Source organism: Stegastes partitus, unplaced genomic scaffold (genome assembly GCF_000690725.1).
Source record: "Stegastes partitus isolate 25-593 unplaced genomic scaffold, Stegastes_partitus-1.0.2 Scaffold120, whole genome shotgun sequence".
Lineage (NCBI taxonomy): Eukaryota > Metazoa > Chordata > Actinopteri > Pomacentridae > Stegastes > Stegastes partitus.
Genome location: NW_007577851.1, coordinates 505095 through 531358, shown reverse-complemented (window position 1 = coordinate 531358; position 26264 = coordinate 505095). Strand labels below are relative to the sequence as shown.

At 40.5% G+C, this 26264-nt stretch overlaps 1 protein-coding gene across 1 annotated transcript in view; it reads right to left on the bottom strand.

Moving 5' to 3' along the window:
- diaph1 (diaphanous related formin 1) overlaps positions 1 to 15645 on the bottom strand; it is a 102914-nt gene extending 87269 nt beyond the window's left edge. Inside the window, 1 exon segment of the mRNA XM_008278329.1 lies at positions 14873 to 15645. Coding sequence (XP_008276551.1) covers positions 14873 to 14971 — 99 coding nt within the window. The 5' untranslated portion in view covers positions 14972 to 15645.
- Between the last annotated feature and the right edge of the window lie 10619 nt (positions 15646 to 26264).

Sequence of the window (26264 nt, the reverse complement as noted above, 5' to 3'; positions counted from 1 at the left end):
GAGTAGGAATGAGTACAGAGGACCAGTCTTTAATTGGTAGTGATAAATTAGTCAGAACCATAATGTTGATAAGCTCAGGAGAATTCAGCATCTTAAAGTTATGCAACTTTCAGTATTTTTATTTGTCCACTGTTAAGTTTTACATTTATGTAATGTTTTACCTGTATCTAAGCGATCTTCTTCCCTGTAACAGAATTAAAAGAAGTGCAAGAACAGTAGTGCTCTATGCTGACTGACTGCACCACCAGGCCCTTCACTGGCAAGCAACTTCACTATCCATATTAACATAACCAGTCAACTCAGGTCAATATGACACTCTCCACAGTTATTACCTTCCAGAAGTAACAGTGCCATCCAAAGTTAAAGCACTGACTGTACGACTTTGTCTTCCTGCTGTCAGCATTTAGCAACTCTCTGCTCTAAAATTCTTTCTTAGCTCAGCTCTGTTACTTGTTAGGAAGTATTTAAACTACCTGTTCTCATTTAGTATTTTGAGCTGCTCATACCACAAGCGTCTGCATGAGCCTTGCATGACGCTCTGTCATTGCTTGTAGGTCAGTAGTTGTCACAAAGAATATTTCAATAACAATAAGTGAATCTCACTTCCTACCAGTGACTGTTAACATGGAGTCAGGTCATTCCCACAACATTAAGGAAAGTATCAACAAGTGCAGCGTAAAGTATCAATACTGATAAGTCTTACCAATATCAAAACTGGTATCAATATTGTCTTAATAATACCCATCACAACTAATTAAAGTACTTGAGAAGGCACATTATTCCTACTGTATAAGTTTTTAGAAAAAGGGTAATACCTGGATTTCATATTTGACAACTTCTAACCACTTAACACAAAGTTGAGGAAAAAGACTGTGGCAATACTGTGCTGTTTGTCATCTTGCTAACCATGCTGTGTTAATATTGCGTAATACTGCTTACAGTGCTGCTATGGTTACATACTGGGTGTACAGGAGAAAGCAGTACTAAGCAGGCACACCCAAAAACAATTACAGTTTTCTACGTATCCAGCCAAAGCAGGAAATTACTTACAACCCTGACGTATTACCCACTCACAAAGCTGTTTCAAGATAAAACCCCTCCCTTTGACATTTAAGAGTTCATTTGTTCTGAAGCTCAAAAGTTTTGAAAGTTTTAAATATGTTTCCCCTCCTGTGTGCTGAGGAAAAAATAGGTGACCATTTTTATTTGATCACAGTTGTTTATTTGAGCACTGACGACGCTTGTTGACACAAACCAGGTCATTTACAAGTTCCGAGCAAGCTGTCACAAAGAGACACACAAATATCAACAAAAAAAAAGGAAGACAGCAATGTTATTTACCAAGCCTGTGAAGTCAAGCTGTCCACTGTTTCTTGCTGAGTTGGACATCATTCGATTCCTCAACAATTGATTTGCCCTTAACAGTACTTTTTAATGATCCTACATGACTCAGTGACCCACAGACGCAAGGTGCATTTGAGTGCACTGCGTGTCTATGTGTAGGAGACATTATGATTGTCAGTTCAAGTGGGGCATGTTTACTGCATGACTGCCCCTTGTCCCTGGCCTACTGTTGTGAATAGAGACACAAAACCCACCCCCAACCCACTCCCGAGCTAGCATGTTACATGAATGTGAGTATTATTCAACACAAGGAGCAACCTTTAGCACCGTTCAGGACAATCCCACCCGCTGCACGAGAGACAGCCCAGACTGTACCGTAGACAAACTTGGAAACTCAGCTGTGAGCTGATCTTTAATGGCAGTGGGGAAATTACCCAGACATACATCTGCTAAATATCAAGTTATGCGGAACTGAGCTTCTGTGACCATTGCTTTGGGAGAGACACCAGCCAGAGCTTTTAGAAAATGATTCAATTAAAATGGAGAACAATACCCTGCAAATGTAAATGTAAAAAAGTAAGCTGAATCTAACCTGTAGCATGTATTTGCAGAGTTCTAAAGAGTATAATCACTTCCTTCAAGCCACTGTTAGCAATGCATGCAAATCATTTCAAAGGTTCTTGCTGCAGTGTTTCTCGTCATTCTTTACATATTTATTCAACTTTATTACACAACCTTGCACCTTTGACTTCTTTGACCAGAAGAACCAACACACACACACACACAATGTCAAATAGGGACTGTCTGTGTTGCCCTTTATCTTTAATTTTCCAAACCAAACCATCTGACATTCTCATCCACTTAACCCCGTGATTAGCCACCAATGCAGAGGTGAGAGAAGAGCGAGTCTTTGCACTTCTCTTTCTAGCTCTCTGTTTTATTTGTTACTCAACAGCTTGTGATACTTTCTATGTGTACAGCCCAATGTGACACTATTAATGTCTCCTTCAAGAATTCCTTTGTCTATGACAACCAGCTGTTCACTCTGCCTTTCTGTGTGGTAATTTGGAATAAATACAAATGCTGATGATTTCAGGTGTGATCAGAAAACACAACCATAAAGTGGACCAAATACTGCACAGCTCTTCAACAAATATAAAACTGACTTCAAACATTTTTTTATATAACATATTATTAAATCTCCATGTACTACACAGTTACAAATGCAAAGTCAATCATACGCTTTTTTATTATAATTATTATTATTATTATAAACCATGCTATGACTTTTAGGTAATGTCGCACACCACTGGAAAGAATTTTCGTGGGAAAGCAAAACCAAGCTGACACATGACAGCACACACCAACAACCACACATGGTAGTATGTTGAAAAGAATGGAAATAGGAAAGCTCAAACTACTCAAACTGACACAAAGACTAAGGCTAGGCTATAATTTGGAGAAGAATGATTTTACAAATGGGTTTTACAGAGAGATATTTAAAGGGGGAAGATCTGAGTGACAGACACTAATGGCAAACAATTCATTTATCCTCAGAAGGTGGGGGTGGGGAGGGGTGGCGGTAGGCGGTCTATTTTTATCGGAAACCGAGAAAAAACAAAACAAAGACGCACTAAAATAATACTCTCAGCTCCCAACTACCACCTATGTCTTGATCTCCCTGGCAGTATCAACAGCGAATACCCCACCATCACTAACAACACAGGGGCATGAAAGAGGTTGTTTTATCCTCACTTTCTACAAGTGACCAACCTGTAGCTTCAAGACAGTAGTCAACAATGCCAATTAGAAAATCATGTAAAGAATAACTTGACATTTGACATTTTAGAAAACATATTGTATTGGTAATTTCAAATTCAGTAAATATATTGGTAAAAATCACTTGGCTGGGAGGGTTTAGCTACAGCTGAAGCAACAAAGTTTAACAGAATAGGTTTATGCATCACAAGTTAACAGAAAATAGAAAATGACAAAGAAAACAAAGATTACTGGGTTGGGACTACTCTTTCAGTTTTATTCTAATTTGTTGCACAAATGTGCTACAACTGTTTGATGCTTGAGCACTAATTAAGTTTTCCACTGGTTCACTGTCGCTTCAGTCACCTAACCTGATGCTGCAATGCTTCCAAACAAGCTGCACCCTTTGCAAGCTGATTTGTTTCATGACTTCTCGCTTCACTGACTTCAGCTTACAACGCATTTCTCACAGTCATTTTAGTACAGATACAAAACTTCTGTTGGTGGGGTGTTATGCCTTCAGAGCTATTTGAATAATGGATGTACCTTAAGGATTGAGTCTTAGAATTGATGGGACTGCCACATAGCACATTTAAAATCTTCCGCCTACATACATCGTGTGCTTACAAGCAGAGTGGAGCATCCATCAAAACACATATCACAGTAACATTTATCACAAACAAAAACAAGTAAAATCTCAAAATTTCACCTTCATCTTATCACAAGAACTGGCAATTGTCTCCCCACACAAATACATCACTGACTAAGGGAGGTAAAAACAAAGCACTTGTACCTCCACTAAATTAGCTTACATGGCAGTGTATTATGCAGTTTTAATAGTATTAATTTCATTTCTGAGTTTTTCTTTTAAACGCAACGTTTGTCTTCATGAGGGCACAGTTTTTTCCCCTTAGATATGTCTAGACATCGCTTCAAAGAGGACACTAGGAGACTCATAATGGACAAGGTTAAATTCTTCTAAGTCATTTGTAGTTTTTTTTTTTTTACAATTTGGCATATTTTAGTAAAGATGCACACACATTAGCTTTACTTTTGTTTTGGGAAAACTGAGAACTTTGACATTACATATAATCAGGATTAATGGATGTGACACATCTCCCTGTTCTCCAGATCCGGACCTCATACCTGTCAAGTACCACATTCATCTAACGTTGAGCCACGACAAATCCTGTAACTCCATCAAATACTGAGATCACAACGTGAAGGAATAAGACCTCAGCTTAGTTTTCTACACTCCTTACCACAACACCACAGGGTGTACATGTGTGTCCAGCAGCTGAAATCTTTCTACAGTCCTGAATGTCAGTGTTTAACTTTACTTTTCCTGGTAACAGGCATAAAAGTGCTGTCCCTCACACACATTTGTGACAACAGCACGTAGGCCCATGCTGTTTACAGTCATGGTGATACACAGTCTGAGATTAGCTGTAATCTCTCAGGGAAAGACTGGGGAGTGTCACAGTGGAGGAATGGCACTATAATCCTGACTAAGCCCCCCATAGACAACATAGGTAAGACATTATTCATATCAGTGAGAATCAGTCTACTGCTCTGTCTATCCTGCTGACTGTTCAAAAGATAAAGTGAAAAGGGCATATTTTAGACCAGAAAGCTTCCTTCACACGGCCTTCTTTTACTGGTAACACATTTATTGGGAAAGATTTAAAGAAAAACAGGATCACCCTGCACAAACGTATTGTTACTAAAAGGCCAAAACACACATCTTAGTAAAGACAAGACCAACACACTGGTTGTCTTGACTACATTTCAGTCTATTCACACATATAAATTCAAAAAGCTTCGATATCAAAGGCTATTTATTGTGTACAAGTTCTGGATTTGCAGCCCTGTCTCCCACAATGAGCTCGACAGATGTGAAGCAAAATATCCTGTGATCTAATGTGAACAACAGCCGGGTGAGTGCCAATAATGATTATCTTGATTCCAGGTAAAATGGAAGCGCAGAGTCATTTACAATTTAACTATACAATGGAGCTTTGAAAAAAATGGAACAATAGCTGCATGAACACAAAACCTGATAACACACAGACAAATTACTGATTGGCTGACCTACTAAAAACTATAAAACTACAGAGAGAAATGTGAGAAAATTAAAGGAAACTAACCATGTCACAATAACAAAATAACATGTTTTATAAGGCCTATCCAAACAAGAGATCAGCAAAACACCCTGACTCACAAAGGGATAAAATATGTGACAGTCAAAACAGTGTTAAAATATCTTCCTCATTTTATGACACACACAAAAAAAAGACATGATGAATTGATGACAATACAATGAAGAAGTCACAGTTCAAAACTCTTTCTTATGCTGCTCCAGCAGCTCTGTTTATCATCACAACCTCAAGAGAAGAGAAGTAATTAGAGAAGCTGCAGTTAGAAAGCATAAAGCAAATCCTCTAGCATGCTTCACTTTGATGAAATGATAATTAAAAAATGGTGTCCAGCTATTGGCTCGCAAATCTGTTGGTAAACCAGGGTTTAGACTAGACAATTAAATGTTGTGTTTTTGTAAACTTTTGATGTGCTGATTTATTTTGTTGAGAAAGAAAAAATCAATGGGGAACTCCTATTTTAGACTCAGTGACAGGAGTCACACTGGTCAAATAGAGACTACCACTATGGTTTCCATTTTATCTGACAAGATTTTGAGGACATCTGGGACGTTTGCCTCTCTTCCGTTGCAATAGAAGTCGATGGAATTGGTTTTGCAGGGCTTTTCCTGCATAGGGGAATTTCTGGCACCACTCCTAAGAGGTTTTAGGTGGCCGCTCTAAGAGGTTTCGGCCAGCACCAAAGGGAAATCACCAAAAGCAATCTGTTAATCAAGTTGAGAATTTAGTTTTGTTTTCAGGGTTTTATTTATACAAGCATTATAGACATTTTTTATTACCAAATTGTCACAAATAACAGGAAAAGTCTCTCAAAAACAGCAACATAGACTCATTGTCTTTATTGTACCTGGATTGATCACGCTTACTGGCATGGGTAGTCATGACCAAAGGTCCATTCTGAGCCAGGAAAATTTGTATTAATGGTAGTTAAGGTATGAAAAAATAATGTAACTCAAAACTCAATAGCAGGCACAATGTCTTGGTTTACTCAAAACAATGCGGTTACACTGTGCTGTCTATCTCCAGACTCTAGAATGTTTCAGATCTGTAGAACTGGCTGACACTGATGAAACCCTGCTCTAAGATTTTACATCATCAAGGCCTCTAAGGTACCCAGGCCTTCAAAGTCCTGAGAGAGAGTGTCCACATATTTACTAGTCCACTGGTACCTTCTAACACAATTGATGGAAAGGGGGGATTGACAGCGATAAGGGCATGCAATAATGGGGACGAATAAGGAAGCATCCTGTTCGTTATTTTTGCACAACTTCCTGTTACAGCCCTCAGAGTTTGAGAAATAATATAACAGGGTGGAAACACTTCATGCATCTGTGTGTATGAGTGAACACGCCTGCATGTTTTCACAGCTATAGAATACAAGGAGAAGTAAGATTTAACAGTTCACAAAATTAGTGTGTGAACAATAAATGAACACTCAGGAAGTCAGAGTATTTTTGACACAATTTAGAAGTTGCTGTTATATCTTTCCACTGAAGAACAGTAACTCCTCCTCAACTCTGCCATAAATGCACAGTTGTGGGTGTTTATTATAAACAAAAGACATGAGAGAGAGAGAGCTAGACTAAACAGACAAACTTATTTATTAATTTTAACTGAACAGACTTTGCAAATTGTAAAAACCTTTAGATGGCAGCACATGAAACTGAGTGTGGTGAATATTCGGAAGCCCTCAAGCACCATATGCACACTGACACACAGAGAAACCAAATGCTGTGTTTCCTCAAGAAGCTCTGAAACACAAACCGGAAGACATGATTTTGTGCACATACAGTACACTAGAGTTGCGCCATGTGACAAAAGGGAGTGTTGTGACAATGACAGGTTGGTTTTCGTAAACCTCTAAGTTAGTTGGTGAAACACCCAACTCTGCTTTTACCATTTCTTCAAGGATCATTCATCATTTTGCCACTGTAGGCCTTGACATCACCATTTGCACAACAGCCTAAAAATAATGTACTGAATCAGTTGTCTTATTAGGTAAAAATATGACAGTATGTCAGTGGCAAAAAAGAAGCAAGAAAAAAAAATCTTTCTCTTAAAGCATGTAGAATGGTGTCATACGGATTTGGATAACTAGACCACGAACACCAACCCTATCCTCTGTGAATTTGTTCATGGGGGGCACAAAACAGACTAACAACAGTCTCCCTCTTGTACAGTCTCTCAGTAAGGAGTGCTTAAGGAAAACACAACAGTTAAGTGTGAGCAATATGAATAAAGTCTTCTATTACAGCGTATGCCGCTTTACTAGGGCTGGAAACAATTATTTTCGTTATCTATTCATCTGTTTGTGATTTTGTTTACTCTGTGTAGTTTTAAAAAAGTAGGGAACAAATGCCAACTGCAACTTCTCAAGGTAATGTCATCAAATGTCTTGTTTTGTCAGACAAATAGTCCAAGACCTAATGACACTGAGTTTACAACAATATAAAAAGAGACAAGCACCAAACCCTCTCATCGGTGAGGCTGAAACTAGAGAAGGTTTGACAGTTTAATACATTTGCTTCACATCAGTCAGACATACATATATAATATATAGTTGTTAGTTATTTTCTGTCTATTGACAAATCAAATAACTGACTTATCATCTCAGCACAAAGTCTCATATTGCAATATACTTATATGTATTGTAACATAGCCCATTTTTGCAAAGTTGGTCCTAAGAAAAAACCCAAAACAAAACGAACAAAAAACCCACACATGGGAATGTCCATTTGACTGAATGTAATACCTGACATTGGTTGCATGTTTATAGGAAACAGTAGTGGCCTTATTCACAGTAGCTCCATAATGGCAGTCCAATGTACAGAGTAGGTCAATTAAGGTATTTTCCATTTTGTTTCAGTCTTGTTACTAGGAAATTCCCCATTTGTTTGCAGTACTTGAAGGATAATCCCAAGAGTATCTCAAATAAGGCAAGACACTAGGAACGCCACCATTAGCTGGACCCACTGACAACCCATCTATGAGTCGTCTCAGAACCATGCAATAACAAAATTCATGGTTCAGTCTGTTTTGGATCACAGTTTGTATGTTTTCTCTCGAGCAAAGAAAACAAAACAAATAAATAACATGAGCTTGGATAACAGTGTCTCATTGACCAATATTCTTACTGGAAGAGTTGAGGCATTCAAATGGTGACATAGTGTCAATAGGAAAAATAAATAAACAATGTTCCATTGTGAAAGTCAAACACACTGACTACTCTGAGGTCCACCCTGTTGTATAAAGAAAATATGAAGACAGGTGCAATTCATAGTTAATTTAAATGAACCATTAAAGCATCAGTGCAAGTTCAGCTTTAGAATGGCACTGCTGCCTTCCTCACTTTTTGCCAACACTGAAGATACTGTCATAGTATTTCAATAAAAATTTAGAGGAAATGTCACTCAACAAAACCGACCAGGTAAATTATGCACATGCTCAGTGTGAGCACAAGCTCCTCATAACAGCAGAGAACTGAGGGGAGTCATAGGTTTTGGATGTTCAAAATGCATAGTGTGAGTTAATACATCACACAAGATTAATAAACATTACACACTGTCTGCCTCGTTTTATAGGCAAACCCTCCTAGCATGCTACACCTGGAGCCTTGCCAAAGCATTCCAGATAGAATTTACTTTCTCAAATTTCTGCTCCAGGAGTAAGTAGACATTAATATACTACTCTGACAGTAATTGTGTGGAGCATATCAAGTAGAAGTCTCATGCAGTACTGAACTTCCTGTTCAAAGCTGTTCGGGCCAAATACACACCGTTGTACCCCTACTACACAGTGTCTTTTGATGTACAGTAGTCAGAAGACAGAGGCTCACAAAGATTATCGCTAAAGTCGGAGATAACAAAAAAACAACAACAAAAAACATGTGACTCTAACAACACCCCAGGTGGAGGTGAGATTCCATTCTCAGTGTGGTATTTCAGTGGTGCGGTGGCTCTGCATTCCTCAGTGTGCCTGCCTCAACAAATTGGTCACCGGCACCTTTATTACACAACTCAGCTCCCACATCCAGTCAGAACAGGCTTCCCAGAAAACAGCTGCTCCTTTTTGATATGTGGAGTACAGTAAGAACAGAGCAAGCTGGGACTACTATGCAGAGTAATCATTATGCAAAAACCATGAAAAAGTATTCCAGCAAGTGTTCTAAATCTATACAGTTATTGGAGTCTGGACAGGTTTTTCATTTAACTTGAGGATGAATGACACCTAGTATGTTAAACTACTGAGAGAAATGAATTCTTAGGCATCCAAGAAGTAGAGCTGATTAAAAAATAACTTAACCTCTTTTGTCATTTGAATGATCCGATATTGATTCTCCTGAAATCAACTGTTGCATTTGCACCTTTTATCAGTAACTGTGTTACATCTGTGTTAAACGTTATGTGTATGTGCTGGATACTTCTTGCAAGCAAGAAGTTTAGTGGATTCCACATTTCTTGTAGTCAATCTAAAGTTTGTGATTCTTCCTGCGTGCCACTGCCAAACAGCTACACCAGCTTGCCAGCTATGTGCAGAGCTGTCTTGTTAACAAAATGGTGCAGAAAATTCAGTGGGCCGACTTACAGTTTCTGCCATGTCTGTGGTCAAATTGATTATTAAAGTGGATGTCTGTACTTATTTGAAGTATCTGGTACTAAGAGTACATGCATGGATAGATGGGATATGAATTCTCTTTCTAAAAAATATGTCTAATAAGGATGCCGTTGCAAGTACCACAGTTCTTTTATTATTCTTGCTTAACTGTTTTGCGGTCGATGTAGGTTTTTCATTCGCCCAAAAACACCAGGAACCATGTTTATATTTTGGGCTACACCATCACCACATACAATTTCACAATAAACGAAACAGTGCTGCTCACGTGTTACAGTGAAAACAACTTGTATTTCTGAGAAGCGCTTTATTGAGCATTTATCTATTTAACGAAACATGTAGAATTGAATTGAATTAACTTTGTGAATCAAAACTGACCTGTGGAATCAGTGCCAATATACAGCCCTCCCAAGAAGACTGAATGTTAATCTATCATACTTCTCATTAAGTTAACAAAAAGTTAAGTTTGAATTTCCATAGCAGTATTGCTCTCTGTAGGTTACATTTATTCATAATGTACCACTGCCCATATCAGATCAGTTATGTCACACCAAGAATTTTATTTTTGCCCACTAATGTACAAGACTTGCAATTAAATCACTGACAGAGAGCGTGACCACAGGTGCAACATGCCTGAAAGTTTCAAATGGAGAGGGAAGTGCTGCAGAAATTCTCTGCTACATGATTCAGCACGTATTTACCCTGTAACCACAACTTTTTTAGAAACAACTCAGTAATTTTAGCTTCACGCCACCTGTGACTTGTTATTATCACTGACTGCACTCCCGCTAATGCACATTTTCAGTCTTCCGCAATCCTCTTATCGGCATCTCTCTTTTCTTGCTTCTTTCCCACTCTTTCTTTTTTGTTACACTCTTCTCGCTCGCTCTCAATTTGTCTCTCTCTCTTTGCCTCCCCCAGTCCTTGCTTACTGATGGCTCACTTGCCTTCCTTGTTCTGCCTTGCTCTATAAAATACAGTCGTTCACTCTGAGCCAAGAGGCCCCTGCCACTAGCAGTCCATTAACCACTCCAGTTTCACGCTGGCACTCAGTCATCCTATTCTTCGGCTCACAGTATGCTCTTCTTCCCCTGAGATGTACAGAACAGGAAACTGTGTGTCTGTGTCTGCCTAGGTATGTGTGTGTTGGGGGAATAAAACAGACACGCTAAAAAAAGAGATAGAGCCACTTTGCACCAAAGCAAATTTCTAACTGCTCTACTAGATTCAGACCACTTGAGTCAGACACAAGTGTGACTAAAGAGTTGTGACCTAACTGCTTTAACTTGTGGAGTAATCATAAATGAAGCATTTGCTGAGGTGGTTCCCCCAGGATGCAGTGTGGGTGCACTGCTGCACAAAGGCGCATGCAGGCACAATATTTTATGCTTGAAGGAAGATGCACTTATCTTCACCATTAATCAAACCTTTAATGATAAAAACACACATAGTAACCTGTGTTCAGCACTTAAACTCATGCTCAGTGGGGATAATTTGGGCGCTCAGTTACAAAACCACATTCAAGTCAGACAGACACAGAGGACAACAATTATCCAATTATTTCAATGAGCATTTGTGGTTGCTCTTGCTGTGACTACTGGTGTTTGATTGTATTGTGGTTGCCCGCAGAATATGCAGCACAAGTTTATGACTTTAGTCAAGTAGGAAGCAAATAATCAATATGGCAACAGATCCCATTATGTTCTCTAACAAGACACTGAGGGACCTTCTGTATATATATCACAATTTGATTTGTTTGTGGGTGCACAATGCAATTCCAAAAGATTTTTGAATAATCAATGTTTTATCTCATGTATTTTCTTATCCTAAGTCTACATGAATAATAGCACAATTATTGATATAAAACAGTCAAATCAATCACTTCCATTATATTTTATTAACATGGCAGAAATAATGCAACTGGAGGGTTGAGACTCCATGCATGAGCAAATCAGCATATTTTCCAACTCTGTGAATATTTAACAAGTGAGACAAACACGCTTTGCTCATTTGGCATCAGCACCAACAGGTTGGTCTTCTTTCAGTTCCACAGAAAGTGTAATATTCATTTGCATGTGTCATAAAATGTTAGAGGAAAGAAAAGAAGTTACAATACTGTATGTTGATTTTAGAATTACTAGAATAGGTAATAATCTTTCTGACTAAAGTGTATTTACAGTAATACAAGCCATTCTCTGACAGCGTCAAATCTCCAAAGGTTCTATAATTACAGATTAAATTACATTATAATTGCAGAGTTTATCTTTATAGTAAACTGACTGAAATGGCAATATCAAAAGACAATAACTAATAAATAACCAAAGAATTTCAGAAAATGCAACAATATCCCAGAAACCTCAGAACAACATGCAAGTTGTCCAACTTATTCGTCTCTTTGACAGCTGATCAGCGTCCCAAAAGGTGTGTTTCTATTCAAGCAGATTCAGCAAACATTACATTTAAAAAACAGGCAACCTGCTAAACTCAACAAGGTGACCCAGAGCCAGAATCTGTAATCTAGAATTCACCTTGTATCCCAAACAACAATCCAAGGCAGTGATCCCTGGCTAATCCACATCAGCCTGCCTGCCTGCTGGTTTGAGCTGGCATGTTTATGTCAACAGCATTCATGGATGCTGATCCTTTCTGTCTTTCTGAATCTGAAGAACAGAGATAGCTCTTTGAGGAACCCAGTTAAAATGACCCACAAACAAAATACATGCACCATGTTTAGGCACTGACGTAAGTACAGTTGTTAAAGTTAATAATTCTTGATAAACACAACTGTTGGTTGCATTCTGCCAAAAGCCAACCAGTGTGAACTGACACACACACACACACACACACACACACAGGCTTACAGACATGCTTACACACAGCAGGGGAGCATTACACCACTACAGTATGTTTTCGTGTGGGCAGAGCTACTGTAATCGTTACAGGGTTGATTTTGAGGGCAGGAACTATTTGTTATATATTATAAAATGCTGGCATTTTGTTATATTTCTTTGTTATATACCATCTAACAAATATAACTATACATTGCATTCACTGTGATGGGGTAGAGTATAAAGACACTTATTTTAATGAAAAAAAGTATAGTCCTATATACCAGCCAGTCCTAAATTCTTCATTCTATAAACAGCTGTAATATTGTTTTAAAAGGCAAAATAGTTAGTTATTCCAATAAAATACTGAACAAAAAAGTCATCCATCCTTTCCTAATTTTCTCCAAAAATGTGACAATGTCTAGTAAATAGATGACAGCTAATACAAACTAAGTCCCAAACAACACAATAGACACATCAGCACAAAGCAGATTTTTGACTAGAATACCTAGAAGCATACTCCGTCTTACGTGTCCCATTATGTCATTACAGCTGGTATGCCTCGGAGGCGGTGAAAGAAGACCATGATGTGGTCACAGATAAGTCAGTGCCACAGAGAAGATAGTTGAGAGTTGTTATCACACTGTAGGTAAAGTACAACATGTTCCCTCTGTATGAAAGCTGACCATGATGTAAGGAATATTCTGCCACAATGGGTTCACATTTCAGAGTTAGTGGTGTACTGAAGACATTCCTCTTTTCAAAGCAGGTGGTCTCGCTGCACACACACAGGCATGCACTCACACTTTCAGACTGCCATGCACTCAATAGCAGAGTCATGTAAGTACTGTTAGCTCCGAAACATTACACAATTGGTTCCTTTCAGTGACTCATGTTGACTTATAGCCCTACCCCTCTTTATGTGTAAATGAACCCTACGATAATATTATACCATTGATTACCATAAAAGTCTCTTTAAATTCATCGGTTTGTCAGTCTCGTCTTTAAAACTGACATTATTTCTCAAAGGCTGCATAAGCACAAAGCTATACGTTCAGTACAGTATGGACAGATCATCATCACAACACTGCCTGGGCATTCAACTTTGTATGACTGTGTAAACTGTAGCACAGTGCCAGTCTTCGTGATCAAAACCCAGCCTTTAACAAAGTCCAACTACAAACCCAACTGCCTGGCATGCATGCAATTGGACTGATGCCTAAGTGGTACTATTTACAAGAAAAAGTTTTGAACAAAAGGCCTGAACAAACTGTATTTAAATGTATGTCATAACAAACCGTTTATGCTCATTCTTGTCAGCAGGACATAAAACACCTTTAAATGAGGGAAATCTGAAGTAGGACCAATAACACGTCTGAAAACTAATAAAATATTGTGTATGAATGTGTGTATGTGTGTATGTGTGTATGAGTGTATGTGTGTGTGGGGCAGAATTGTATATTTCATGCATCCTCCATGGTTACTGTTTGTTACCGTGCACAATATCAGTTTCCACCTGTTGCCAGACATGACTAAGGGGTTAAGTTACACAACAGTTTGCTCTGGCTGATGACAGACATCACTACTGGTGACTCTTTTGCCATCTCGACAGCACGCTGAATCACACATGCTGACACCCCATGATTAAGTCACTTTTCATTAGGTCACCTTGAGAAAATGCCTGCCACACCTTTCTGCAGAAAGTTGGTTGATTCATTTAACACAGTCCTTTTTAAAAAATGTTTTTGTCCTATGTAGTGATCGAACTACCTACAGTCAAGAAAAGCACACAACCATCAGAAATTAGTAAATGTGCTTGTACACATGGATGAGTTGGGAGATGAGCTGTTGCAGTTCATCCAGGCTGCAAAACTTCATTGCAGAGTTCAAGTCTTCCAAACAGGAGAGCCATCGCTTTCCTTATAGACTTGCTCACTACTACTTTGACCTGAATTGTGAGTCCTACATGGCAACATTTCAATCTCCATTGACAGCTGGTGAACAGCTTTAGGGGTGAACGTAATTACAGGTATGGTGACAGTTTGTTGCTTTGTAGCTGCTCTTGAAACCTGAGAAAAAGGAAAACGTAACCAGCAGGGGAGTTTGGTGCAACATGTTTTGGGCCCAGCTCCACTAACTGTTGGCTAATAAAGGCGCAACTCGTGGGATACTCACAAATTTCTTTTTCCCATCTCCATCCTCGTAGTTCTTCTTTGATTTCTTGTCCTTCTTGGGACCAGCAGCAGAGGCAGAATTCCCCGTGTGTTGATCCATATTTGTAAATTAATCCGTTTCCCTTGAACTGGGTGTCAAAACAAAACACGTGTAGCGGTAATCTCCCCGCTTTCAGGACGGAGCTAAGGTTTCTTAACTTGCGAAAAAAGCCAACTGCCAATTCCCTGGGGCCTATGCTAGTGCCCCGGCTAACTAGCCGCAATTAGCACCGTTGCTAGTGATTTGGTAGGAAGCCAGCTACACCAAACGGACCCTCTCTCGCTAAGCCCCTTGTCTCTAACACTGGAGGAGGGAAATTCAAAGCGCAACCCAGCGTCCTCTGGGTGAAAAGTACGAAAACAACCTGTTGCTTGTATAAAATGCAAACGACAACGTTGCTCTTCAACTTTCCACGTGTAACACAACACGAAGTTTTAACAATGTGGATTTTAACTCGAAAATAGGCGGCACTAACTGAGCTAACGTTAGCTTCAGCTAGGCTAGCATAGGTAAAGTACGCGGAAGAAAAAAAAAAAAAACAAAAACTCTATTTTCTCTTCCACGAGTTGTCTCGGCGACGACAACACGGACGACGAGTTGGTGTTATGAATGCCTTGGGTCGACGTTGTGTCCCAAGTTTGTTTCCATGATTGCTGGAAGTTTCGTTAACTTTTTAACCCCTGGATGACAGCGGGGAAGCGGATGCGTCTTTAGCGGTGGCGGAGTCTTCCTGTTCTCCTGACAGTCCGCTCAGAGCTGGCTGGGGAGGAGCATGCGCTCTGTTACTGAGGCTGCTGCTGCTGCAGCACCTGAGAGGATTTCAGTGACAGCTCCAACTTCACTGCACCTACAGGCCTCAGGGTGCACAGACCTTCAGCTTCCCCCAGAGACAGTGACAAGGTTTGCATGACACATTTTGACTCAGAAAGACTACCATTGCTGTGTTTGCTGGGTTTCACTAGCCAAGACTTGTGTTTAAACAGGAAAAAAGAAAACACAGGAAGTCATACTATAATGCATTATGTCATTAGAGTGTCAATCTAAAATCCACAAAGAAGAGAATAAGAAAGAAAATCCACACAGAAGGCCAAATAAGGTGTCAGCTGAGCATTGTAGTGGATTAACCCACCACCAGCAGGCAGCACAGGCTTGTTGATCTGAATGTCTCAGCTGGGAGGAATGACCGCTTCAGTGCTGGTAGGTACTAAATGTACTGTGGAGATATAAAGTGAACAATTTCCCGCACTTACGATTGACCTTAACAGTCACCGTTGGCCTCACGCACCAACCAGGAGCCAGTCATTGGAAATAATAGCTTTACAGTTCAGCACAAAATGAATTCAAAGTAGGAAATGTTTCTAGAGGCAATTTGAAGCTCTTTTTTTCCCAATATTATTTTATTAATTTCATGTAGCTTATCATAAAATCTCTATGAGAGAGACTGTATTGCCTGCGGACTTATTAAAGACTTATGTAGTTTGATCGCCTCTGCAGCCCTTGCCTCTGTTTCTCCCTCCACTTTATAGAGTCTTCTCTCGAAAGATTCAGATTTTTATCACCATGACTCTTATTCTCTCAAAATTTAGGTGCATGATTGACTATAAAATCTCTGCTCGGTCTTCTGAGGTTGTACACTCCCTGATAACATGCAGGCAATTCATCTTATCTCGCATATCTGAAAAAAAAAAAGTGATTTATGCAGCTGAGAGTGATAAGGCTGCTAATGAAATGTGGGTCATTTAGAACCTACCATTCTAAAGTAACCAGAGTGGTGATGCTGCCTCATTTTCACTCTCTGCTTAGTCAGGTGTGTTTGTTTTATAATTTTAAATCTGACATTTTACCTTTGTATGGCTTGGGCCCTTTGCCATTTTCTACTGTATCTATATTGTGGATACAAGAACCCAGACTTTGGGCTCCACCATGTGGTTAAAATATAAATGGCAGCTGCTGCAGTGTCACCAGAGCCCCTGCAGCAGGTCAGACAAATTTAATATACTAGTAGGAAGCAGTTGTGATACTTTACATAGTTCTTTATCTTGATTCCTATGCATGTGCTCAGCTGAAATATACAAAGCAATTGCAGTGGCCTAAAACCAAGAAGGCCTATTTCCCATCCTCCTGAATGTGCTAAATAATTGCCCAATTCCAAACAGAATGTCTTTCAAATACCACCATTTATTTGGTTATCTATTATGAATCCGGCACTCCACAAATGTGGCCTTCTGTCTCTTGTAGCCCATGGTCTTACGTCAGGGTTTTTGAAATCCAGAATTTATTTTGATTATGCACCACAGACAAAAATCATCAGCGTGTTTAGCTTGTCTCAGTGGAATTTTACATCTCAAATGAAGCATTCAGGAGACACTCAATGAATGTTCAAAAATGATTTTTGACTCCAGTTTCCCCTGGCTTGGGTAATTTCAAGATATAATGTCCAGCACTTTGAATGCAGTGTTTCTCTTCGTCTCAGACGCACACCGACCTGGGATCACACATCACACACACGACCACACACACACACACACACACACACAGGCACAGGATTACAGAGATAGGCTCATTCTATCTGTCTTGGTATGTGAGAGATATTTTCCAACAACAAGATTGGAGAGGATTTGTGCATCACCAGTGGCACCGAAACAGACAGCAGTTTGGTTTATCGCACAAGACTCGTCATAGACTTCAGCCTCAAGTTTTCATTCTCCGGGATATTGGCGTTATAAATTGTAAGCGAGAGGTTAATTAAAAGTGAGAGTGCACGATAAGACATAGCAGCCCGATGGCACTCGTAAAATACGCCTCTACGGACGTAAGAAATGATAAACAGTTGGCCTTTCACATCTGCAGTTGCAGCATCATCTTCAGCATCATTATTCATTTACAGGTGCACAGACGAAAAGACTGTCACTTCAAAGTACATTTGAATATCTTTATGCAGTGATATAGGCCTACATTCTGTCATTTAATCATTTTTACAATGGACAAAAGATTGGAAATGGTATGCTGAATGTTTCGTTTCACAAGACAAGACAGTTAAGATACAGTCTTACAAAATATTTTATATACACACTAGACTTTCTTGGAGTCACATTTTCATGAAAAGAAACACATTCTCCTTGACAGGGCCACTGTCAGAACACTGGGAATTTGGACTTGAACCACAGGAGCCAGGTCAAATTTGTAGGCAATTAGATGAGTAAATACAAGCCTGGGAGCACACTGTAAAGGAATAAATTTGTTTCCACTGTGGGAGCAGGAGGGTTGCGGCAGATGATGGATTGTTTTACATTTTAGCTATTATTTACCAGAACGCACAGGCCAATGAATCACTCATTTGATCAGGAATCATGCTGTTTCTGTTCCACCTGCTGTAGACCCACAACACTCTGAAGTGCTATTTTTTTTGGAGGGGGGGGGCTGTGGGTCATGAAGTGAAAAATGTGGGCAACATGTGCCATAATCAAGTCATTTGATTCCAGGTTATTTAGGCCTTAGTGTGTCCAAGACAAAGAAAAAGGCAACAACATAACGTGTCCAACATGTGGAGCAGCAGCTCAAAGGTAATCCTTAACCCCCTCTAAAGGAGTCTCGCTAAAGACCAAGAATGCCAGAGGTTTGTCCCAGGGGTCTCTCCTTGCCTACTTGTAGGAGGTCCGGGCCTCTCTCAGTGACCTGTCATATGGCATGGAGGCGAAGAAAGAGTTCCGGAGCTGGCAGTTGATGAAGAACACAATGAGCAGCACCAACAGGAAAAGCAGTAGGCACATGACTATGTAGGTGATCAGGTCCGGTTTGTGAAGCTCGCCCTCCCGGAGCACACCTCCTCCTCTGCCCGTGGTGGGTCTCAGGAGAGCGGCCACGCTCACCGAGCCACCGTGGGATGCGTTCAGGGAGGAGGGGGCGTGCGTTGTGGACTGGGCCATGAGCACCAGGTCGAAGCCTGAGGTGTCGGTGGAGTTGAGTAGGATCTGTCTCAGCATGGTGCCCGGCGAGCTCACCGGCTGCGTCGGTTGGCTGGAGAGTGAAAAAAACAAAGACACGGAAAAGGTTATGAAAGCTGCTGACCCCTGGCTCAGACTGGCTGTCTTGTTTTGGATACAACAACACTAATAAACAGAATCAAGAGCGATCACAGTGAGACAAATTTGGCAACTGCTTTTTAGGATAAAAAAAATTAAAATTCCGATCCAGCAGTGCCATTACGCGCATTTGGAATACCTTGATGTCTTACAAGGTCACTGATACATAATCTGTACTGTATGTACAGACCAGGACTATAAGTGACCATGAAAACGCCACAAAGTAGACTAGAGTCACTGTTAAGTACCTACTAACTACACACCCCTAGAAAAATGATACGGCACTGTGATTTTGCTCTTTGCAGAATCCCACAACAGCTTTACTTACTTTGGTGTGAGCTGCGAAGAGTTCCGCAGGTGAGCTTGAAAAGACAAAATCTCGGCTCCGCATTCCTCAGCGTCCCCGGTTCTGTCTGCTCCAGCGCCGCCGAGGACGCGCCGTGAAAAAGCTGCAGGTCGATGGCTTCAAACCTGCGCCCACAGACCATATGTCGCCGAGTGGGGATACTAACGCGACGTCTACCGTCACATCAAACAGAACTGGTCAAATCCACGTGTGAGCGCATATCTGGCCACTTAAAGCAATAAATCGCCAATTTCCACTTGTTGGCTTTTAAATCCAAACCGTCCTGTCTTCCACGCGTGTGGTTGAGCACAGACGGTGTCTTCGCAGACTAGGTACTGTAGCGATATCCCACAGACTCTAAGATTTGGCGGAGGTGGTGAAGTTCAACGACGATGGCTGGTGCGCACACATGTCCTCTTGTGCGTCGTGGTGCGCAATACCACAGGATCGCCTGTGCTTGTGCGTACAGCGCGCAGAGAAATCAGGAACGGTTTCCGACCAATTTGTTTGTCCTTTCATCGGGTCAAGGATCGATGCATGTTGGATTGAAACTACCTACTGTCTGCCCTTATTTGCGCATCGACTCAGTGCCACTAAAATTAGGTGAAAGGAGGGACTGATGGACAAAACACAGCCGCACACCGGGTGTGAACACTTTCCTATCTTCTCCCTGGGTTGCATGTGTGTGTGACAGAGACAGAGGGAGAGTGAGTGAGGGAGAGAGACAGAATTGCAGATCAGGAGAGGGTAAGGATGGCGCTGGAGGCACGTCACCGGGCAGAGGTGTGTGTGTGTGTGTGTGTGTGTGTGTGTGTGTGTGTGTGTGTGTGTGTGTGTTGTAAAGAGAGTCACAAGAGAAAGTCCTATCTATCTATCTATCTATCTATCTATCTATCTATCTATCTATCTATCTATCTATCTATCTATTCAACTAACTGACCATAATTTTCAGAGTGATGAGAGAAAGCTGAGTCAGTGCCATTTCTGGGCCAGTGTGGGGAATGTCTCACACTGGAGAGACGAGAGAACAGGAAAAGGTGTGATTTTGGTGATGTGGTGCCTGCATGAACTCATAGGGGTGATTAAATTGTAGAATGGGTCGACCTGGGAGTCCATTATTCGAGTCTGAGGGCCTGACTCATCTGAAATGTTAAACTTGGGCAGAGAGGAAATTGACAGAGCACTGCTCAGCCCATTTACTTGAATTTTTGATAACAATCTATTTAATCAGCCCTGATCTGTGTGTTTGAAGTATAAATGTGTTTAATCTCTGTGAAATATATTTGATTTTGGTGCTAGACCTTGGAGAGATGGAGGTGGGAAGCCAGTTTGCCCTGACATGATGTTTCGGACATGAGTGTGCATACAAAGGGCCAGCCCCTAAAAGCTATGCCGACCTGTTTCATATTCATCTGCACCTGTTCTGTCACAACAGAATGGCTGGCAGGCATAGAGACCAAGGACAGAGGGGTACACACACACACACACCTACACACACACACACACACACACACATTTGCATGGCTATCTTTCTGAGGACACTTGATGCATTCTCCCCTTACCCCAACTCCCACCCTCACCCCCACACCAGTTCTAACCTTAACCGTAAAACCAAGTCTTAACCTTTAAACATCCCTTTCAATAAGTGTGAAAAAGTGAGGACTGGCCAAAATGTGTTCACTTTTCCAAAAGGTTCTCACTCTCATTGTCTAACACTCAAACTGGTTCTCACAAACATAGCGGAACACGCACACACACACACACACACACTACGCAACTGTACCGTAAACCAATCTTGACTTGGAAAAAGCCTGTGATGGTACACTGACACAAATTATCATAACTTTGAGGCAAACTAGTCTACAAATAACAGACCTACCTCGAGGTGCCCCAGTGTCCCATTTCAACTTTTTATTCAACAATAAAGAGGATTACAGTGGACCACAGTTTGGTGGAATTTGTACGTCACATGGGGAATCTAAATACAGCCTGAAGCCTTGTTTACATACATGGAGGGACAGCAATAACAGTGATGGCTAAGGAGATTACGCTTTATTATAGCTTTCTGAATGCGGCTTCGCTACAGGCTGCTATCCTCATCCGCATCATACAGTCACACACACATACACATGCAGGCATCAAGGAATCCGACCCATTTCTTGTGTTGTTTTAGTGCCTTCAGTGTGTTATATTTCAATAGCTGCAGGGCTGGTAGCTGCCCTAACGCACCCCTCATGATCAGGTGATGTGGATTTGTTGTGAGGAGAAGAAGAAAAGGAGCGATATAAAGGTTGTGGTATAACATAACATTAATATTGACTGGTGCCTTACTCTGTGGGTAATTGGAACAGTTATCAGCCTTTGGTCATTAGCTTTTACTTATGACAAAGGAATTTTGATTAGGACGGGTGAATTGTAATTCACCACCACAAACTTCATTAAAGGTCTCAACCCATCAGGGGCTGCTTCTCCCTTCTCAATTCATATCAAGCAAGCTTTTTCATACAAAGTAATAGCTGCCCTTCTTCTATGTGTTTGTTCATGTGTTCTCCCTCTGGGTCATATATGCACACGTTAACATAGAATAATGCAGCATAAGCTCCTGATTTTCCATTTCTCTGTAGCATGATCAGTTTCTCCTACTTCTCTTTTGGCTTTTCCCTTTCCTCCTCTCTCTTTCCCTCTCTCGACACCCCTTTCTTCATGTCTTTCTGTTTCTTAATCCTTTTAATCCATAAAAGAGGGGGGGAAAGACAACTCATCCATGAAGCACCGAGAACTCAGAATGGAGATAAACAAAAAAAGCTAAAAGTTTGGGGATTTTATTGAGTTTAATATTGTTGTTTTACAAGAAAAAAAGATTGAAAAGTGCTTAAACGAAGCATAATGTTCCCGTTGATGGGACATAACCGAAGCAAAAGGCAAGCCAGGCAAGTCAACAGGGATTATGTATGTGTAGCCTACACACACCAGCAACACCACTCGCTTTCTTTCATATACACACTCTGATAAAACACACTCCTCTGCACTGTCAGCTAACTGGAGAATTGGGTCTGCTCAGAGCTTGTTATTTTGTTGCTCTTATTTTCTATTATTTCCAGGAGGGAAAGGATCAATGTTTATAAAATCTTCCCTCAAAGCCTTCTGCCACTATTTTACATCATTAAGTTTCAGTCACCTCAAATTGTGCCATGTTAAGTGAGGGCAGAGTAAAGAGTGCAAACAAAAGAGGTGGTAATCTGCACTCGCAGCAGTGCTTTACTCAGCTGTTACTGCTAATTCCAAAATTGCTTGAGTCCACTGAGTTTTGTTTATTTTTGCTTCATGAAAGAGTAATATAGTTTTGTTGCTTTCCTCAGCGTGAGCTCCACAGCGCAGTGGAGCCATTCACCACACAGGCAGGAGTCCAACAGCCACCCAAATATGCTGCCGACAGAGTCTATCCATCTCTGCTTCTCACTGCTTTACCGGCAGACTGGCTCATGAAAACAAGGTTACCAAAGCCTCAGATCATTAATGATCAATACCTATGAACAATAAAACCATCTTCTTTTGTGTGCTAAGGCAGACACACACACACACGCGCACACACGCACACACAGTTACATATGGCATCTGATACTCCCAGGCAGACTCTTATGACTTAAACACACAAAAGACTGAGTGAGACGAATTATGAGAACATTGACGTGCGCATTTCTGCATGTGCACATGCAAACACATTTATAAGAGACATCTGGCATGTATAAACCACAAACAGGAACACGCACCCACAACTACACACTTACATAAACACAGACAGCAAGACAGACAGAGAAGGAGAGGGAAAACATGCAGCCACGCAACACAGATGTGATATGATCGCTAATGGCTACAAAAGCAGCTAGGCCTCTTTAATCTCTTATGTCAATACACTTCCATTATCTGTCTGACTGATTTCCAACAAGAATCTTAAACAAAGAAAAACTGTGACACGCAAATGTCTTTGCCTCTCTCATTTTCTGTAATTGTGTTCATTTTCTTGCTAACCGTCTCCTCTTTACCCTCTGTGGAAAAATCTTATGGCAAAACAAGATTTCTCCCTGCCAGCGCATCAAATGCCCCCAATGGTAGAAATCAGACGCTGTACAATTAGTCACTTGATTATCTTGCCAGAACTTCTCATCTCAAGGAGGAATAAAAAGAGACACATTTACTTTCTCTCACAGTAAAATGATAAACATACTAGGAATTAATCCTAACTTCTAAAACACACACATGCATGCTATAATTTTTTTTACATATGATAAATATACACATTCATTCATATTTTATGCTTCCAAAATATAGTCGACTCTCTACAGTGGATGTTAAAAAGATTTTTTTTTTTTACAAAGTCTACAGTGAAATCATAGTAAATGTTATCTAACCGCAATACATTTTAAACAAATGCAAGTGTGACTCATTTTACCACTGTGTATATTTCTAGCTACTTTGCACTATTTTACTGCAGTGTAGGGTCAAATATGCATTTTATCTTACACAGTGTAGACTCAGATCCAAGTGCAGGTCAAGTGTCCCGCACTTGAAAAGCAGATTCAGCCTTTATAGGCCACTGGGGAATTTCAAAGTGGGATCTTAAGGATCGTAAACAAACAACAAGCGAAGAGCAAAGATGCTGAGACTCAGCCAGCTTCACTGTTTCTTTTTCATCTGCATTTCAAATTGAATGAATAATTCCAGGGAGGTCTGGTTCAGTATCAGTGAAGAAGGTTTTAAGAGAGAAAGGAGGAAGGGCCCCAGGTAAATGGGTGCTTGCCTGAGTGTGGGGTGGGTCCCCGGTTCAGTAGCCATGCGACAGAGCAGAGACTCTCCCCAAAAGCCAGAGACACTCAGAACACCAAGAAATTGATAGAAAGGAAGAAGAGGATGGAGGTTTGCAGTAGAAGAGTGGCGCAGCGGGAGGGACAGAAGGACGAGCGAACCAAACAGATTAAGTGGGAAATAACAGAACCGGCGTTACTAACAGGACATAATCTGTGATCCTGACATGAATATGTGTGTGTGAGGCTGAGTCTGGGTGAGGAGAGGAGGGGGAGACAGAAAAACAGACAGGAACAGCTAATTACTTAACGACATCATGTTTGAGTCAGTGGGGTCACGGCCACCTGTGATTCAGATGAAACGGGCACAGAAAGAGAAAGGGCCAGACGGATTGGACATGGACAAACAGAAGCGACACGGCGTAAAAGAGATGCGGAAACATGCGGAAATAAACAGCAGGTCACAAAAAGATGGTGAAAAAAATACGAGGGCGGATAAGTGAGATAATATGAAGCTAAAAAAAGCAGAATCCAACACAAAGAATATGGAAAGGGAAAGAAAGGCAAAGTGAGTCAGAAGATGAATGGTGGTGTGACAGCTATGGCTAGCCCATAAAAGGGAAACTATGTTGTAGGTACATAAATAAACTGAGGGGAAATGTTGCTGTATATTACGAGCAGCAGCACTGGGAGTGTTATAAACATAACTTCCTCTCTATGTCTCACTCATTCTCTTTTCTTACTCACACACGACTCTTACAAAGAGTGAATGAGAGAATAGTTGCAACTCAGGAGGTGTTGTAGCAGTTCTACGACAGCATTCCATAGCTGTTGTTCGCTATTGTCAGTAAGAATAAGATCAAGATTCATAAGTGGATATGATGGGAACACTGAGGATGACAGTAGCGTAGTGGTGAGCCACCTGCTTCTGAATTGATGATGATGATACACCGAGTCATGCTGTGAAAAAGTACCGTATATGACTGCAGACCTCAGATTCTCTGCATTTATAGAAATGGAATGGACTGTGGAGTAGTTTCACTGTCTTTGATGGCTTTCATGGCTGAATTTGCATCCTCTGTGTTGACAAATGCTCTCATCACAGGAGAATCCTGAAGACTTTAAAAGTCAGAGGTCACAAGATATTCAGATAGTTGTTGTTAAGTAACATTTTGAATCATTGCACTTTAATGTGATATTACCCCGTGCTTCTAGAATGTTGCTGAATATTTTTTACACATTGTTGATCACAGGGGGTGCATGCTGTTCAGGTATTACGTCTGTTGATGACGTCCGGATCAGTAGCTCCCAGTCAAAGTCATTTATTACATTAACACTATTCAATACACAAACCATAGCCCTCACTGACACCTAACTTATTTTTCAGCCTTCTGAACCCCGTCTAGTTTCAAAGCTAATTTTTATTCCTGCACTTACATGGAAACAGCACAGCTATGGCTAGAAGTAGAGCAAACTCAAAAATGTCTTCTGTGCATTATGACACGGTTGTAATGCCATAAATCATAAAAAAGAAAAAGTTGAAATTCTTTCTTTCTATTCTACCAAAATGGGGGAAAAAAACCCCCTTGGAATCAACATGTACAATAATCTGCCCAAAGGTCTTACCAATACTGAAAAAAACATGAGGGCTCTACATGCTGTAGACACTTTGTTATTTCCATTTTTATCTGGTTTTCATCCCTGTCTCAGCCTGCAGTTCAGCTAAAAAGTCCTGGAATTTTTGTCACGTGACTGTTAATTACAACTGAGTCGCTAATGTTTATTTGGTTACAGCTTGAAGGGAAAGATTTTTGATTCTTAACAGAATCTGGTGGGAGAAAACTGTTTGTTTTTGCCATTAAAATGATGATTATCTTTTTTTGGTTTATTCTACAGTTGGAATGGAACCTTACAGATGAATAGTTAATGGGCTTCCATGAGAACTGGTTGTTCTTTCTGTTCTTACAGCTTCTAGCTGATGAGTGCTATGATTTGGGCAATAAAAAAAAGGACAACACACCTTTAACCCTCAGGGGATTTCGAGGACATTTTTGTTCTGTAATATCCTCAAAGGGTAGTAAATTAAAGCATCCCCTGAAGGTTAAAACCTTTTTGGAGGTTAA